The 19,622-nt window shown below is 35.4% G+C and overlaps 2 protein-coding genes across 2 annotated transcripts in view; one reads left to right on the top strand and one right to left on the bottom strand.

The window, feature by feature from the left end:
• The window catches only part of LOC130054058 (uncharacterized), a 1,204,346-nt gene that overhangs the window by 196,152 nt on the left and 988,572 nt on the right, over positions 1-19,622 (top strand). The gene's annotated exons all lie outside the window — the stretch shown is intronic.
• On the bottom strand, positions 5,580-16,194 carry LOC130048214 (golgin subfamily A member 6-like protein 25). The gene is made up of 2 exons (XM_056144616.1): positions 15,961-16,194; positions 5,580-7,745 (listed from the first exon to the last, which is right to left on the bottom strand). Exons 1-2 carry the CDS (start codon positions 16,192-16,194, stop codon positions 5,580-5,582), a joined length of 2,400 nt encoding a protein of 799 aa, XP_056000591.1.

The raw sequence follows: 19,622 nt of genomic DNA, 5'->3' as shown, positions 1-19,622 counted from the left end.
AACCCTGTTTTACGGTAATTGTACATTGTGAGTAGCTCAGCAAGATAAGCAAGTAAAACAAGAGACAAGATGTATTTGTGAAACACTGATGCTCCCTATGGCAGTAAAGTTGACAATGGCCAAGGTTAAAAGTTTATTAAAAGTAGTTCAAACCTCAAAGTCAGGGTCATGAGATCAAATTTTGGTATTTACAGTGCCACAAGGAATATACATGTGAAATATGAAAGCCTTATCACTAAGACACTAACCATTCAAAATTTATGGTCAAGGCAGTTTTTTTTAAACTAAGGTGTTGATATCAAGGGCTTCGGCCTTTACAATTGGAATAAAATAGGGGCATTCGCTTGAAATTTGAAAAAATGTTTGATACCAAGAAGGGTAAAAAAAAAAACCAACAACAAAAAACTAAACCACACAAAACATTAATTGGACTACTTCTGACATTCAACTTGGTCAATGCTTAACCTCATTTAAATCTAAGCAGAATTAAAAAAAAGTGTACTAAACAATTTTGAACCAAAATTAGTAACCTGTGGGCTTGTGAAGGAGATTTATGAACAATAAAGCTACCCTGTTTGATTTGTTTTCATTGTTTGGTAATTTTAAAGCATAACTTGAAAAAACCTTGCTTTTAGAATTGGGAATGGGACTTACACAGACCCTAAAGAAAGTCTGCAAGGCTAAAAATTTTCAAAAGTAGGTAAAACCCCAAAGTAAAGGTCATGAGGTCCAAATTTAGAAACCAAAACAAAGGTCTTGTCACAAGGAATACACATGAGAAATATGGAAGTCCTATCATCATCCATTCAAAAGTTGCAACCAAAGTAAAAAAAAAAAATCGGACAAATTGGCCAAAAACTATGCCCCAAATCTCTGATCATTGGGGCATAAAAATTCTTTCAAAAGAGTCTCTCTTTCTATCCTTGCCATTGCTTGACTTCTGTTATCGATGGATGAACTCTAATGCATTGAGCTACTGTAGCACACTGATAAGGCAATATACGTGCAAGTCCTCTACAGACTGTCCGTATCTGCAACTCAGGTACAAATTACACCCACAATTCAATCAGGTCTTGTCAGTGAGCTATCAGTACAAAAAAATTGAATCAAACCCATGCATCAGCTTTCATTGTAGTTCTGTTCACACATAAACTCACACACAAAGAGGACCCAAAAACGTAACCCTGATGGTGGAGGTACAGACCAAACAAGGTGTGGTACAAGATGACATGCTCGGTACCTTTTTTGTATTTTTTCAATGTTTTTCTCATGTTGTTGAATCAGCATATCCTGGTGTTCCATGGTCTCCTCTTGTTCTGACAGGGCTGTCTTTAACACAGCAATACACTCCTCATTGGCTGCGGCATCTACAGAAATATCTCCTCTTGTTACTTGTATTTATTTACTTGTAAGTCCAAATATGATTACAAAACAGACCACCCATGTGTATAAGAGATTTGTCAATTCTCTTCTGGAAGGCGAATTATTGAATATCAGAATTAACATATCCTAAATCATATTCAATCCTGATTTGATCAAAGTTACATGACTACAATACCAAGTTTAAACTGATCAGGATACATTGTTTCGCCTACTTTTGATGCAGCTCATATCGCCTTTTCTCGTCACTACGTTCCTCCATCAACTGCTTGTTTTTCATCTTCTCGGTCTGGAGTCTGCCGTCCTTTCTTATCAACTCTCGTTGTAAGTCTTGTATCAAAGTCATCTTCTGGTTCACCTCATCTCGCAGATTGTCAAGGTCAACTGAACTGCTGGGTATGCTCAGTCGTGGCTCCTACAATGTTTTAAATTCGATTTTAGTTTATATCTGTTCATTCATAAAAGGAATGCATAGTCACTGTCATTCAGTGCAGTTTAGGAAAATAATTTATACATTTATTCAGAATCACATTTTCTAGAACTTTCAGGAAGTAATTCAGGCTTCTCCATAGGATTTTAGCATGATGAGTAATGGACTCGTGTTTTTTCGAAAAGGTTGAGTTGAGACAATTTTGATAAGTCCAAGCAAACTTTGAAGTTACAAATAAAATGCCTATACAGATATTTAGCTGCAGCTCTCTGAGAAAAAAAATGGGATAGATCAGCAACAGATCCTCCCATCAAACACACCTTCAATTTACAGCACAACTTTACATCAGTAACATATTCTCCCATTAAACACACCTTCAATTTACAGCACAACTTTACATCAGTAACAGATCCTCCCATTAAACACACCTTCAATTTACAGCACAACTTTACATCAGTAACAGATTCTCCCATTAAACACACCTTCAATTTACAGCACAACTTTTTCTGCGGTTTATGGAGGTCTTATTGCTGTATTTTTAAATTGCAGCCTCAAAATAAAAAAAAGAAAAATTTAAAAAAATCCTCACATATTTTCCTACTATACTATAAAGTCAAGACATACCTTCAAACATTTATCACAGCATATTCCAACAGAAAACTCCCAGCATCAGTAAATGTAAACAAATAAACAAGGTCCATAATGCTTTAGAAAATAAGGCAAGAAAGCCCAAACTCAATCTTTATCTGTACCCACTGATATGAGGTTCAATTCAGTAGCTGCAGGGACAACACCAAAAAAAAAAAAAAAAATTTTTTTAAATAAAAGGTGCAAAAAACAGAAAACTCTTAATGTTACAGAATGCATAGGCTGATATCGCTACAGGACTCCCGCTTATAGACAAAGTCCTAATAATCAAAGATTTTGTTACTGGTGATAATTTTAAAATAAATTGAGTGACATAAACTATGGGTTAAGCTACAATCAACAGCAAAAGAGCAAATCGGCATTCACTGGCAGTCTAGCTAACCCTTTCACTGCATTGGTTCATTGGAGGCATGAAAGCCTACCTTACCCTTTCACTGCATTGTTCATTGGAGCATGAAAGTCTACCTAACCCTTTCAACTGCATTGGTTCACAGAAGCATATCTGTGTAAGCACAGAACCACAATGACCATCATCAAAGATTACCTTAAATCCAAGCCCCCCCCCCCCCCTTTTTTAATAAATAAAATCCATAAAAAAAAAATTTGCATCCTATGACAGATACTTGTATAAGTTATGAAAAACTCGAGTTATGAATTGGTATCTTAAAGCAGACACAAAATTGTGTTATTCCAGTTTGCAAGACAGGATGGGATGATTTTTTGGGGGTGGGTGGGGGTGAGGAATACCTGATGAGTCCTATTGACCTCTGCTCTTGTTCTCTCTGGTGAAGTTTCGACACCTGGTCCTCCAGATCACAGATCTTGTTGTTCAGCTCCTTTATGTTCTCCCCAGCTGTCTGAAGCTGTTTCTTAAGAGTTTGTTCTCTCTCATGGCTCTGTGTAGTAAAGAGTAATACACTGTACATAAACAGGGACTGTTTTAGAAACATGTGGAATTGTTGAAAATGGTCAACTTTTAAATTTAGAATGTCTGTAATGATAGTGAAAAATATGGGTTTCAGTATGTTAAGCAGAATTTTTTTCATATCCAACTTGTGAGATTCAACCTGAAAAACTTACAAAACAATATGAAGAGTTTTTAAGATACCCAATCACTTGAGTCATGACCTTTGATCTTGTGACTTGAAAACCAATGGGATTATCTACTCTTTCAGGGGTATCAGCGTACCAAGGTTGATGTCTGGCATGCAAAGGGTTCACAAGATATTAAGTGGACAATATTTTCCTATGCCCAGGACTAATATTTGATCCATGACCTTGTAATGGGGGTGATGTACCAGTGTACCAAGTTTGATGTCTGTCAAACAAAGGGTTCTCAAGATGTTGAGTGGACAATGTCTTATTATGTCCAGTTTGACCCTTGAACTCAAAACCAATAATAGGGGTTATCTACTCCTTAAGGGGGAACCAATGTATTAGGTTTGATATCTGTCAATCAAAGGATTCTCAACATATTGAGCAGACAATATCTTGCTATGTCCAGAAGTAGATTGCCCCTTAAAGGGACTGATTCACGATTTTCACCAAAATTTTATTTTTCATTTTTAATTATCAAAACTACTGTCTAATGTATTTCAAAGATTTCATATAAAAATTAAGGTTATATATTTTATCACAGAAGCTCATTTAGAGAGTTTATTATTTGTTTTGTAAACAAAGATTGCAGTATGTTATTGTTTACGAAATTTAAAAAGAAATAAATATTGAGCTAATTTTATTATATCTTTCACATTTCAAGCATTGTTGGGGTAAATGTGTCATCTAAAAGTTTAAATTTGTGACTATGCAAAATTAAGATGCTTTATATTACAAAATCAATATTTCACTTGTTTGTTTGTATACATAAAAAGACTGGAGTCTTTGTTTTACATAACACATATTTAAGGCTAAAATATTGCTTTTATTCTTGCCTTCAAAAGGTCAAAATTTTGGCTGTCAACATTAAAAGAGTTATATTTTTAATGTTTAACATAAAAAAATGAAAAATATTTTCATCAAAAATCGTGAACCAGTCCCTTTAACCTTGTGTCCTCAAAATCAAAAGGGATCACAGTAAAAAAGTTTTTTATGCCTGTCAAGCACAGGGTTCTTATTGAGTGGACAACACTTGGTCCACTGACTGACAAGTTGCAAACCAAAATGCCCGCTTGTTTCATGGGAGCATGAAATTTGAAAATATGAAATATACATTGATGTATATGTACTTACCGAGTCCAGTTCTTTCTGAATTGCTGGGACAAATAATGCACGAGTCCTCCTTTGATTCCCTTGAAATACTGAAATTTCTGAAGTCAAAACATCACTTTTATGATTTGAACTCATGGTTAGCCTTTTGAGATATTTTTTCTTGTAGATCTGATTTGATTTTTTCTAATTCTTTACATTTTGTTTGCAGTTCTAATGAAATGTCATTTTGTCTCCGGATCATGTCTTCTGATTCTTCAATTTACACTGCAAATCTGTCAGAAGGTTCTCCTTTCTTGTGAAATGTTTTCCAATTTCCTGGAAAGATCATTCTTTTCAGCTTGTATTGAAATGTTGCATTTTCTGAGGTCTTCACAGTTATTTTCAGCGGTCTGTATTTTGATTCCAGTTCACAGACTTGTTTCACAAATTCATTACTCCTGTTTTGTTTTTCAGTTGAAACGGTTAAAAGTTTATGTTCAGTTTCATCACATTTCTTTTCAAAATAACTTTTCTCATCCTGAATGATCTTCAATTTTTCTTCTGATACGTAAACTTCTTTTTCAAATCTGCCAAATCAGTTTGTAGTACAGCGTGTTCCTCCCTGTCTGTTTCTATAGATTTAGTTCTAGTTTCCAAACTCTCTATCTGTTCCTGCCATTTTTTCTCATTTGAGAGTAGCCTACTTCTCTCTTCCTTCAGAGTCACTAAATCAGCTTTGGCCTTTTCATACAAAGTTTTCTGCATGTGAAGTGAGGATTTCATTCAGCGAATTTCAGTTTGGCATCACTAAGCTCATGCACCTGATCATTTGTAGTGTTCAGCTGTTCCATCATGTCTGCCTGAGCAAATTTTAATCTTTCAAGTTCTTCATTCTTTTCCTGAAAGTCACCATTTAAAATTTCCATCCTCTGTTTCAGTTTATCATACTGATCATTTGTTTGTTCGAGTTCTCAAGAGTTTCTTCAAATGTATGTTCCTTCTTTTCTAGTTCACTTTGAATATTTTCATATCTTTCCTTTAAATCACCAACTTCCACATTTTTAGTTTTGAAGTCACTTCTCAGTGTTGTAAGCTCTTCTTTCAGAGGCTCAGCCTCCCCCTGTAAAAACCTCACCTCTCCTTTCAAGGCCTCTAAGGCCTCTTCAATGTCAGTGTTCTTTGTCTGCCACTCCCGGCACTGTGCACAATTGCCAAGCTGGTCCAGCAATTCTTTTATCTTCTTTTCATGGGTCTCACTTAGCACTTCATACTTCTTGATCTCAACTGTTGCAGCTTCCAACTCAGACTTCATTGTACAGCCTGCATTTTCTTCCTCAGTAAGCTTATACTCTAGCTTTTCAATTTTCTCCTTCAATTCAGCATTCTCTTTTTGAATGATGACACACTTCTCATCAGAGTTATCCTGATGCTGTTTTATCTCTTTTTCTAGTTCTTCAAATCTCTTTTTCAGTTGATCCTTTTCCTTGGACGTTTCTACTAATTTCCCTTCTGTCTCCTCCTGGTCTTGCAGATCTTCCTCTAGCATTTCTTTTGCTACTTTCACTTTGTTCAATTCATCATTGAGTTCCATATTTTGTTTGGTTTTCTCTTTATAAAGTTTCTCTAAATTCACTGCTTTGCGTTCTAGCTTTGTAAGTTCACCCTGAAGTTGTGAAATCTCAATGTGTGCCTCGTCTAGCTGAAACTGCATGTCTCTCCCCATTGACAGATCTAGTTTGTTAGAATGTTCTTTCAATTCTGCTATCTCTACATCCTTTTCAGCTATCTTGCATTTCAAACCTTCAACAATTTTTTCCAAATCTGCAGATTTTCCATTATCTGATTCCTGCTTTTGCATTGCTTCTTCATTTCCAGTTTTTAAATCAATTGCAGATTTTGTCTTTTGAAGAGCCTCCTGTAACTCCTTATTTGTCTGTTTTTCCTTGTGAAGAGTTTCTTGTAATTCCACATTAGTCTGTTTTTCCTTTTGAACAGCCTCCTCATTAGTCTGTTTTTCCTTTTGAACAGCCTCCTCATTTGTCTGTTTTTCCTTGTTAAGAGCTTCTTGTAATTCCTCATTAGTCTGTTTTAACTTGTGAAGAGCTTCATGTAATTCCACATTAGTCTGTTTTTCCTTGTGAAGAGTTTCTTGTAATTCCTCATTAGTCTGTTTTTCCTTGTGAAGAGTTTCTTGTAATTCCACATTAGTCTGTTTTTCCTTTTGAACAGCCTCCTCATTAGTCTGTTTTTCCTTTTGAACAGCCTCCTCATTTGTCTGTTTTTCCTTGTTAAGAGCTTCTTGTAATTCCTCATTAGTCTGTTTTAACTTGTGAAGAGCTTCATGTAATTCCACATTAGTCTGTTTTTCCTTTTGAACAGCCTCATCATTTGTCTGTTTTTCCTTGTGAAGAGTTTCTTGTAATTCCACATTAGTCTGTTTTTCCTTTTGAACAGCCTCCTCATTTGTCTGTTTTTCCTTATTAAGAGCTTCTTGTAATTCCTCATTAGTCTGTTTTAACTTGTGAAGAGCTTCTTGTAATTCCTCATTAGTCTGTTTTAACTTGTGAAGAGCCTCTTGTAATTCCTCATTTGTCTGCTTTTCCTTTTGAACAGCCTCCTCATTTGTCTGTTTTTCCTTGTGAATAGCCTCCTCATTTGTCTGTTTTCCCTTGTGAATAGCCTCTTGTAATTCCTCATTTGTCTGTTTTTCCTTGTGAAGAGCTTCTTGTAATTCCACATTTGTCTGTTTTGACTTGTGAAGAGCTTCTTGTAATTCCACATTTGTCTGTTTTGACTTGTGAAGAGCTTCTTGTAATTCCTCATTAGTCTGTTTTGACTTGCTAAGAGCATTTTGTATCTCCTCATTTGTCTGTTTTTCTCTGTGGAGAGACTCTTCTAATTCTTCATTTGTTTGTTTCGTCTTGTGAAGAGCCTCTTCTAACTCAAGTGTTGCTGCAGAGTTCTTGTCAAATTCTTCCTGGAGGTCTTTAAGTTGTTTTGACAAGTCCTCCATGAAATGATCCTGGTGTTTCCTATGTTTGGATGGAGATTTAAGGGGACTTGGGCTATTGTGTCGATGTTCAGCCTTCATAACAGACAACTGAAAATATGCAGATAAGTTGCTTGATTATACATTTCAAATAAATGCAAAGCCTCATGTAAAGTTGACCCCCCCCCCCCCCCCCCCCCCCCCCCCCCCGTAATTGTTAAACATTGTCCCGACCAAGGCCAAATCATTTTACCTTGACCTATGTTTTCCAAAATTATGAAGCAATCCAATTCTTTTTAAAACTACCATCCTCTCCTTTTGAAGTGGGAAAAATTAGGCTTAGGTATTTTTCTTTAAAATCATTCATAGTACCAGTAAATCATAATAAAATAAGTCTTGGAGATTTTCAACAACTTCCTTATTTTTCTTTTCCCCGACTCATATCAAGAATTTTTAATTTTAATTAAGAACTTGTAGACATTAATATCTGACTTATAATATTTCACTGCCTGTGCGTGTTAAAAAGTGTTATTGTGGAATATGCCAAAGGTCAAATTTCTTTGCTGATGAATTGAGAAACAGAGGAGAATGAATGCCAAAAATGTCACAATATTTGCAAAGAAAACAATTTCTTAGTGTACAGTCATAAAAATTCAGTGCATAAAATTTTTGTTGGTCAAACTTTGATAAATTTACCTTTAGATACAAAAGAGTTGGCAACTAAGCAAAGTTTTTAAAATCTGTAAAGTCCTTATCAGCCAGCAAGGCAAGGGGTATCACCAGATAACATCATGTCCAATTTTGTTTAATACATGTAATTATTTTTTGAACACAGTATTCTATTATAAAATGTGTCTGAAGCTTGTCATTTTTCAACGCATTATGCAACTATTAATCAAAACCTGGCCAAATTCCAATTGTTGGTCATATAATTTTTATTGTTTTGTCTGTTGATCATATCTATTATATAAATACAAGGACCCCATTGGAAATAAGCTAATTGAAGCTTTTATGGGTTATCCTTAGGTTATTATATCATCATATGTCATGTTATTCATACAGTTACTTATTCTTTAAAGCTGTATGACCCGATCATCATGTATTGTTTTTGTACATAATTACTTTAAAGCAGATTAATTAGTTCATAAAGTTATTAACTTTCCATTAATTACATGCTTGAAAACATCTGCATGTAAAAGAAAATAGTGCAAATATTATTTAGAAAGTAAATATAGTGGGTACATATATAAATCACCCCATAAGAGATGTCTATAAATAGACCCACGCGCGTCAGGGGAATCCCAACATGATGCATTAACTCATACACAACTGTCAGTTTTAAGGCTGTAAGAGCGTAAAACAACGAATTACTAAGAGGTATTTGATATTTTTATTTCTATTAAACTTGTGGTACGCTACTGTTATAACAAAATACACAGCTTTACACAGATAAGACCACCGATGATCTGAAAGTTTGAACTGGTCACGTGACTGTCACTTGAAATGGCATAGTGACGCGGTTATTTGTAAACATCGATTTAAAATCAAATAATTTTGGTTAAAACAGGTGAAATAATTTATGATATGTTGTACAGCCTCATAACTACATACGCGAGATGATTTAATAGCGTTTTTATGAGATGGAAAAAAATATTGTAATTCGGACCATACAGCTTTAACTGTTATAACTGCATAGTGCTACAGATAATCAGGTTTCAGTTCATGACAATCTGTGGTACTTTATACCTGAATAAAAAGAAATGAAAAAACAAGAGGCCCATGGGCCACATTGCTCACCTGAGTCACTTTGGCCCATATCTGAAGACTTTCCATATATATTTGCATGTAAAACCTTAGTCCCTATTATGGCCCAAACTACCCTTTGCAAACTTGAATCTACACTATGTTAGAAAGCTTTCATGTAAATGTCAACTTCTTTGGCCCAATGGTTCTTGAGAAGATTTTTAAAGCTTTTTCCTCTATTTGTATGTAAAACCTTGACCCCCCCCCCCCCACTTGTGGCCCCATCCTACCCCCCAGGGGCCATGATTTGAACAATCTTGAATCTTCACTATGTCAGAAAGTTTTCTTGTAAATATCAGCTTTTCTGACTCAGTGGTTATTGAGAAAAAGATTTTAACTATATATTTGTATGTAAAACTTTGATCCCCCTTGTGGCCTCATCCTACCCCCAGGGGCCATGATTTGAACAAACTTGAATCTGCACTATGTCAAAAAGTTTTCATGTAAAAATCAGCTTTTCTGGCTCAGTGGTTCTTGAGAAGAAGATTTTTCCTATATATTTGTATGTAAAACTTTGATCCTCCCTTGTGGCCCCATCCAACCCCCGGAGCCCATGATTTGAACAAACTTGAATCTGCATTATGTCAGGAAGCTTTCATGTAAATCTCAGCTTTTCTGGCTTAGTGGTTCTTGAGAAGAAGATTTTTAAAGTTTTTCCCTATATATTTGTATGTAAAACTTTGATCCTCCCTTGTGGCCCCATCCTACCCCCGGGGGCCATGATTTGAACAAACTTGAATCTGCACTATGTCAGAAAGTTTTCAGGTAAAAATCAGCTTTTCTGGCTCAGTGGTTCTTGAGAAGAAGATTTTTAAAGATTTTTCCTATATATTTGTATGTAAAACTTTGATCCTCCCTTGTGGCCCCATCCTACCCCCGGGGGCCATGATTTGAACAAACTTGAATCTGCACTATGTCAGAAAGTTTTCAGGTAAAAATCAGCTTTTCTGGCTCAGTGGTTCTTGAGAAGAAGATTTTTAAAGATTTTTCCTATATATTTGTATGTAAAACTTTGATCCCCTATTGTGGCCCCATCCAACCCCCGGGGGCCATGATTTGAACAAACTTGAATCTGCATTATGTCAGGAAGCTTTCATGTAAATCTCAGCTTTTCTGGCTTAGTGGTTCTTGAGAAGAAGATTTTTAAAGTTTTTCCCTATATATTTGTGTGTAAAACTTTGATCCACCCCTTGGGGCCCCATCTTATCCCCGGGGCCATGATTTGAACAAACTTGAATCTGCACTATGTCAGAAAGTTTTCAGGTAAAAATCAGCTCTTCTGGCTCAGTGGTTCTTGAGAAGAAGATTTTTAAAGATTTTTCCTATATATTTGTATGTAAAACTTTGATCCCCTATTGTGGCCCCATCCAACCCCCGGGGCCCATGATTTGAACAAACTTGAATCTGCATTATGTCAGGAAGCTTTCATGTAAATCTCAGCTTTTCTGGCTTAGTGGTTCTTGAGAAGAAGATTTTTAAAGTTTTTCCCTATATATTTGTGTGCAAAACTTTGATCCCCCCTTGGGGCCCCATCTTATCCCCGGGGGCTATGATTTGAACAAACTTGAATCTGCACTATGTCAGAAAGTTTTCAGGTAAAAATCAGCTTTTCTGACTCAGTGGTTCTTGAGAAGAAGATTTTTAAAGATTTTTCCTATATATTTGTATGTAAAACTTTGATCCCCTATTGTGGCCCCATCCAACCCCCGGGGCCCATGATTTGAACAAACTTGAATCTGCATTATGTCAGGAAGCTTTCATGTAAATCTCAGCTTTTCTGGCTTAGTGGTTCTTGAGAAGAAGATTTTTAAAGTTTTTCCCTATATATTTGTATGTAAAACTTTGATCCCCCCTTGTGGCCCCATCCTACCACCGGGGGCCATGATTTGAACAAACTTGAATCTACAATATGTCAGGAAGCTTTCAGGTAAATTTCAGCTCTTCTGGCCCAGTGGTTCTTGAGAAGAAGATTTTTAAATGACCCCACCCTATTTTTGCATTTTTGTGATTATCTCCCCTTTGAAAGGGACATGGCCCTTCATTTGAACAAACTTGAAAGCCCTTCACCCAAGGATGCTTTTGGCCAAGTTAGGTTGAAATTGGCCCAGTGGTTCTGGAGAAGAAGTCGAAAATGTGAAAAGTTTACAGACAGACGGACAGACAGACAGACGGACGCCGGACAAAATGTGATCAGAATAGCTCACTTGAACCTTCGGTTCAGGTGAGCTAAAAAAAGGTGTCTTGTGTATTGCTGAAATGGTATAAAATGACCTAGCTATTTGTTGTGTTGATGAAATCATACTTAGTAGTAGTCCCCTCTTGCTTAAATTACTGTGGAAATAAAATATCCTGCTTGTTCAAGTTACTGTTTTGATGAAATTGTACTTCGTAAAGTGTCAACTCTACTTGTTTAAAGGTCAAATGCACAGAAAACAGCTTTACTTCTTCATGATGTTTGTTACATATAGAATAGTTTAATAAGGAAAATCAACATGTTGTGCAATTTTAAACCCTCATGTATTTCTTATTTACCTGTTTAAAAATCACCAAAATTGATGAAAATTTGACAGTTACTTTTCCTTTTCGTGACATCATAAGAGAAAATCCAGCAGAAAACACTTATCAAAGTAATAACACTGTAACAGTTGTTTTTTTATAGAATGGGACATTCTAGCAACAGAATGTGTTGGTACATGTATACCAGAGATTCAATAAAAACCCAACTTGTTTCAGCCAATTAAGCAAAGTGCATGCCTTATAAAAGTGATTGTTCACCTTGCTCGAACAATTTGTCAGATGGTCTCAAATGGAATAATACGGTTGACCATTGACCTTCAAAGCCTGAGGCAATTGCAGATAACTGATACTTTTATTCAGGCATTCATTATTTAATGAAATGTGCTGATATTTGTCAGTTCTAATGTTTATTCATCTACATTTGTAAAGGTCATTAGAACAGTCACAGGTGAACCCCCCTTTTTTCACAATGTTTTTTTTAAATTTGCAAAGTGTTTCAAGTGATGAAATGAATATATTTCAAAGATCAACCTACTGGGGGAAATCAAATTGTTTTATTTCTTTTTTTTCAACTTTTATAAACAAGTTACGAAGCATAACATAATATGCCCCGTCTAATGATGGGCATATAAAAATCCAGAAAACTATGTTGAAATGTGAACAGATTATCATGTATTTCTCTGAGAGGGAGGTTGTGACAAATTAGGACAATAACTGTATTCATTACAAAAAAAAATCTGGAAAATGAAAACAAGGTTTTCCTACTAAGTGATCTTGACCTTTAACCTTGAAGAACAAATGACATTCTCTACTTGGCATGAAGAGTATGTTTACCAAGTTTGATGGTCCTAGCCCCAATAGTTCGGTGTGTATTCTACCTACAAGGTTTACCTATTCACTGAAACTACGACCTTAACCTTTGACCTTGAAAAACAAAAGGCATCTTCCTCTCATCAAAGTGATCAAATATACCAAGTTGTAAGATCCTGGAACTTACGGTTCATTTTGACTACACGGTCCGGACAGATGACGGTATACCACAATACGCCCCGCCCGTCTTTAACAGGCGTATAAAAATTGCAATTCAATACTTTTTTTTAATATAGTAGAAATGATGCATTACATTTTATCTAGAGACACTAGAAGGACAGAGAAATTTGTGATACATTACATTTTATCTAGAGACACTAGAAGGACAGAGAAATTTGTGATACATTACATTTTATCTAGAGTGACTAGAAGGACAGAGAAATTTGTGATACATTACATTTTATCTTGAGTCACTAGAAGGACAGAGAAATTTGTGATACATTACATTTTATCTAGAGTCACTAGAAGGACAGAGAAATTTGTGATACATTACATTTTATCTTGAGTCACTAGAAGGACGGAGAAATTTGTGATACATTACATTTTATTTTGAGTCACTAGAAGGACAGAGAAATTTGTGATACATTACATTTTATCTTGAGTCACTAGAAGGACAGAGAAATTTGTGATACATTACATTTTATCTTGAGTCACTAGAAGGACAGAGAAATTTGGTTCACCGTTGGCATGATTACTGGTCCTCTGGAATCAAAACTCAAAGTGCTAATCTATGAACACCCCCCCACCCTTTTTTTTTGAAAAATGATGCTACATGCCTGCTTCATATCTATTTCTCTTCAATTCTTTTAAACTATATCAACAGGCATTTCCTGAATTAATATTGATAGCGAACTGGTCTTTTTCAAAATGCCATTCACAAAGTTTAGTGTCATTGGAAGGTTAAAGACTGTCTCTTTTAAACTTAAGTGTGCAAAGTTTTGGAAATGAATACATATTTAATCCCTGATCTGACTTTGTAGTGCAATTCAAACGGCACACTGCATCATTTTCCCTTATAAATGAACTAGTGAACACTTTTCAGGCCTCCATGGCGGAGTGGTTAGAGCATCGCACTCAAAATCACACGGCCTCTCACCTCTGGTCGGTGCGGGTTTGAATCCCGCTCCCTCCGGTAAGCGAGAAAGTTTCCCAGTTTACTTTCGGAAGGTCGGGGTCTCTTCCAAGGTACATTGTATCTGGGTTCTCTCTTCCACCAATAAAAACTGGGCACCACCAGATAACTGAAAAATTGTTGAGTGTGGCGGAAAACAGCAAAACAATCAATCATCTGCATCTCTCAAGAGTGTCTCTGATGACATCAAATTACCAAAGGGAAGCAACTTGTGAGTAAATAGATTGTTTACAGTGCAGGTAGAGATTTTGATGTCAATTTAAAATGGCTTGGTGTTTACAAAGTGCTATTTATGAAACAGCATATTATTTTCATTATCGTAATTTGCCAAACATAATACACAGTTGTGTTTAATATGCACCTCCCATTTTGGGCCTGAAAATTGGTGGTGGTGGTGGGGGGGGGTGGACCCACTTAGTGTGTATAATACGCAGATTTTTTTTTGACCAAGTGGTAAAACTTAATTATATATTTTTCAGTAATTTTCAATAAATATTTTTGCGGAAATAATAAATTCTAAATACAGAATAAGAATTAGCAAACCCTGCATCAATATTTTTGAGAAAATTCGTGGTAATCTTCACTGAATATCTTTGGGGAAACACTGGGTAATAATCATGTTAATTTCAGCAAAGCACAAGATTTTGTAGCATTAAAGTTTTTAAAAGACATGCTATTTTCTTTGTTGAAACTTAAAATCAAATACCAAAATGAAATGCCTATTAATCATAATCATAAACAGATGAGTGTGCATGGGACAAAATCATGTTAACCATGGTACAACAATTCACTTGTCAATATGTCTCTTGAAATGGTCAAATAACTATATTTCAAAACATGTTTCATTTTATAATTACCCTGGTACATGTATTTAGATTTCTTTCACATGACATAATTACTAACAATTTTTGGTTGTACAAAGAAATGGGCCAAAACTAAAGAGTGACAAATTATTTACACAGCCTTCTTACATTATACTCATTATTTAATCTTTAACTGGACAGATGCAATTTAGTTCTTATCAAAATGATCTTTGCATGTCCAGCTGGACTCTTTGATACACCATAGCTCAGATCAATACTCCCAAGGGACAAATGGAATCTTGGACAGAGAAGTTGGCTCTAATCAAAATGATCTTTGTATGTCCAGCTGAACTCCTTGAAACAAGATGGCTTTCAGTTAGATCAGTATTCCTATATCTGTTGTGTGATGTGCTTGTTAAGTCTTGGCAAATTTTGTCGTACAATACTGCATATATTCATATCATTAATGTTAGAAACAAAATAATTATTGATATTGTTATATAGCATACATTTTATGAAAAAATGTGTATTTCTTTAATGTAATAATTATTGAATTGGATTACTGCATTACCCCCTTACATATGTAGGGGTCTAGGACTCAAATCTACACATGCCCAAAACAGGGGTTACACCATATCATCCTAATTATAGGTCACGGTGACCTGATTTAGAGTGACGCTCCCTACCCAAGATGCATTAACTGACCAAGTTTGATTATTCTAGATCAAATAACTGTCCAGTTATGAGTTGGACAGGATTTTGCCATATTGTCTTAATCAATGGTCACAGTGACCTAATTTTGAAGTGAGACCCACCCTCTCTACCCATAATGCATCAGCCGACAGTTTGTTGATTCTAGGTCTCATAATATTTAAGTTATGAACCAGACATGAAGTGGAACAGACAGACAGACATGATTGCCATACCATAATATTTCCTTGGATAGGCATAAATTGTGCACTTTTGCAAGGGGAAACAGCCAATTATCGGAAATAAAATCACTGTAAATTGATAGTTGAAAAAAAAAAATCAAATAGCTGCAAATCTTCATTTTCAGCAGCATAAAATTTTCTATTACTTTTGAGAACATCAGTCATTCTTCTCAGATTTGCAGAGTACAAGTTTCAGCTCCATGATTTGTCAGGTGGAATGTTCTTTACAGTCACTTTACCTGTACATTATGATGCACTGTTTTAATTACCTGGTTCTTTAGGTTGGCTATCTCTGCTTTGTAGCCATTAATCAATGCCTGTTCTCGCTTCAAGCTCTCCTCCTCTTCCTTCTCAAGCTTCATCTTCCACGAGTCCTCTTTCTCTGTCAGGCAGGTTTTCAAAGTGTTTACTTCATCTGGTAAGGACATAAACAAGGATGTCCAAAGAACCTTCTCTTGATAGACAAGTCTATTTTTTCTTTTATACATCCCATTCAGGGTCATCACATATCTAAAATCATTTTGCCTTTGTTCACAAATATGAAGCTCAGACATGACACAGATTATGCCACACCATTAAGTTATGAGCAACAAGTTTGGAGTCATTCTACAGAAGAGTCATCAGTTCTTAATAATGGCATGGCTACAATGTTAACATCTTAGTTCCCAAATCCAGTTGACCTTGACCAAGATTACAGCACACATACAGGTTTTGTTCAAAAACACACAAAGTCTGAATTCACTCCAAGCAAAAAAAGCTAGAATCCATCATTCTTTGACCTTAGTTCATTCGTTCAAGATAAGGATAGCAATGCTACTCACTAGAGACCATGACACATCTTTAGGACTGGGAAATATTCGTTTGGGAGACTAAAATATCTATATATACTTATAATGGCATTTTGTATGGAAGTTTTTAATTTTCAATAATGCAGGTTAATGATTAGCCTGCTTTAGAGGAGGCATTATGTGGATACAGTGAAAGCAGCTGCAATTATAGATAGATGCACATAACTGCATGGTGAAGAATTGCCTTGGCAGGGTTTCCTCCCCAAAATTTGTCCTCTTTTATCAGAAAGTGATGGAGTTCAATTGCAAACTATAGTCACAAAAGTAAAACTATAGTTCACCCAAATGTGCTTTAGTTTGCTGGAAGTGAACGAGTCTAGTCGAAAATTACTAACTATTCTAACATGTACTAGTGGTCTAGTTCAAAGATGGCAGACAAAGTGTGAAAAGTAGTTTGAGCACGTTAGCAGAGATTAAATTTTGAGGAATATATGAGAAATCACAAAGAGGTGCATGTTTTCAATTATTTTAGTAGATTTTACTCATTTAGGCCCATGTTTTACATTTTACAATTGCTCAAAGCATGGTAAAATGCAACAATTGATATCAACGTCAGTTGTGCTCCACTTGGAAAGCAAGCTTAATAAATGCAATTAAAAAACTATTCTAAATTAAATGATTCATAATTTTGGGAAAATATTCGATCCTAAAAAACATGGTTATCGAGAAACAAGCTGTAGCTAGTAGATTTATGCTGGCACATCTGTGATTCTTCAACGCCATTATCGAAAACTACTTTGCAAAATGGACTATTCCACAACTTATTTGTTGCAGACAGCCATATCTTAATTTCTGAACTAAACTTCGTTTGCGTGCACTAGTTGACTAGACATGCGTAAACTAAACTTCCGCACTAGACTATAGTTAACACGTGAACTCCACCAGTATCAATGTTAGTTTTAAGATGGTTTTGCTAAACTCAAATTTGAATAAAAACCTTCACTCCAATAATGTATAACTTGAGAAGAAAAATTATCACTTTTATAAAATATACTTGGCATCAACACCATGTACACAAAGTTTGATAATCCTACCCTTTTCAGGACTATTGATAAATCCTCTCACATTGGGAAATGCATGCATCAAGTTTGATTATCATAGCCTTTATATCAATACTCTTTTTATCCTTACAAACATGCTGATAAACAGACACACAGCACTATGCCATAATACAAACCCGTCCATGATGATCAAATATTAATCGGAGACTCCTCGGACTCTTACCCCTGCTTTTATATTGTGACGTGAGAGGGATAGTCTGAACTGTGGTCATTCAGTGACACCCGCCTCACCAGCTTGTGTCCTCACCAGCTCGTGTCACCACTTTGCCTACATATTTACATGATTTTGCTGATCGAACTTCTGAAATCATGCAACAATTCTGTAACCAGCTGATTATTTTACAAGTTAACCATGACTAATTGAACCAGATTGGAATATTGTGAATTTTTGTGCTGATATTATTCGCAAAGAAATAGAATGGAGGTGACGTAATTCAAAATGATACTTCCTTTATTGGTGAAAGGGACATTTAAATAGAGATAGCATCCTATTAGTCATAATTAACTTGTAGACTGATCATCGGATCCCCATGTCATGGAAACTAGATCCGCAACATAAAATTGTTCAAGGTAGGCAAAATAACATCCCCAGGTGTCACTTAATTCACACTTTTGAATACAATCTCTGGACCGACCCTCTCTTGCATGTCACAATATAAAGTGAGGGTAAGAATCTGAGGAATCTCACACTAGTTATATGTGTATCAAGTTTGTCCTAGCCTCATATCTAATATTAGTTCTGTTTCAGGAGATTTTTAAACGCCCGTCATAAGGGGAATTGTACAATAGTAAGGTGCCGTTCTTCTGTATTTGAAAACATGGTTGTATGTGCTAACAGTGCATCTTCTTCCATTTCTTTAGCTTTGTCGTGAATAAATTGCAAAATGCACTCTTGATGAATGATCCATTTTAAAATGTGCTCCAGCACTGTATCACAAACTAAAAATAAGCATGTTGCTTTTAAATGTCCATGCCATGAAAAGAATTTATGTGACTGAATCTAGATTCGAAGTCAATTCTGTATCTAACTCCGAAATGCAAATCTTTTCACTGAATGCTTACAGTAAATATAAGGTATATCAATATTCTGTGGTGTTTGAGGAAGTAAAGACTGCATACCTTTTTACATGAAAGACAAGAAACAAACCCTGCTGCAGGCATCAAATACTGTGACATTCAACTTACCTGTAAAAGAATTAGACAGGTGTAAATATAGAATCATACGGCGATTAGTGAGATGATATCTAATTAGTGAGAAATTTAGAGTCAATATTTGCTAGCCTGCTGTAGGAGTTTGCTACTTATCCTTCATCAAAAAAGAAAAAAAAGAGAAATCCTCAGATCAATAATATATATACTTTAATTACTACAAAGTACATGTACTTTGAATTTCACAATAAGTAGGTCAATTGCCATATCACAAAGAAACTGAATCACATTGCCTTAAATACCCTGCAGAAGGCTAACCAGTGACAGAATGAAAACTATTCTCACACGTAACTATTCATATTCAACACAATCTATCAAACCTCCATTCTATATTAACCCCAAATCACCTCAAGGTAGCTCACTACACTAAAGCTCTTTATGACACTAGTCACAAGATGGTGATTTAAATCTTTTGTGAACTTATTTGTATCGATAAATTTGTTTATCTATCATTGTAGCTCAGTGGTTAAAGCATTGGTTTGGTGAACTGCAGATCTCGGGTTCAAATCCGCCAGTCTTTTGTTCATATGTTTTGAAATAATTTTTTTGAAAATCATGTTTTTATCCAAATTTGCATATTTTCTGCCTTTTTGTCATGTATACATATTGTATATATCTATATATCTCAATCAATATCATATCTTTTATGATTAAATCAATTCGTACTGATTTATGAAACTATTTCAGGGTGTTGTGAGCCACCTTAAGAATAAAATGTTTGAGTTTTCCTAGTTATGACATTTAATGAAGCAATATTTTGTATTTGACAACTCCTAAAGGAGAAATCAAAACTCAGTGTGTCATGATCTGAAT

This window comes from Ostrea edulis, chromosome 1 (assembly GCF_947568905.1).
Source record: "Ostrea edulis chromosome 1, xbOstEdul1.1, whole genome shotgun sequence".
Lineage (NCBI taxonomy): Eukaryota > Metazoa > Mollusca > Bivalvia > Ostreida > Ostreidae > Ostrea > Ostrea edulis.
The sequence above is the reverse complement of the archived record's forward strand: the minus strand, read 5'-3'. Positions and strand labels throughout refer to the sequence as shown.

Coding starts and splice junctions, on each gene's coding strand:
- LOC130048214 (XM_056144616.1), bottom strand. CDS start 16,194: ATGACCCTGAATGGGATGTATAAAAGAAAAAATAGACTTGTCTATCAA. Junction 7,746..15,960: donor TAGCCAACCTAAAGAACCAG/GTAATTAAAACA, acceptor GCATATTTTCAG/TTGTCTGTTATGAAGGCTGA.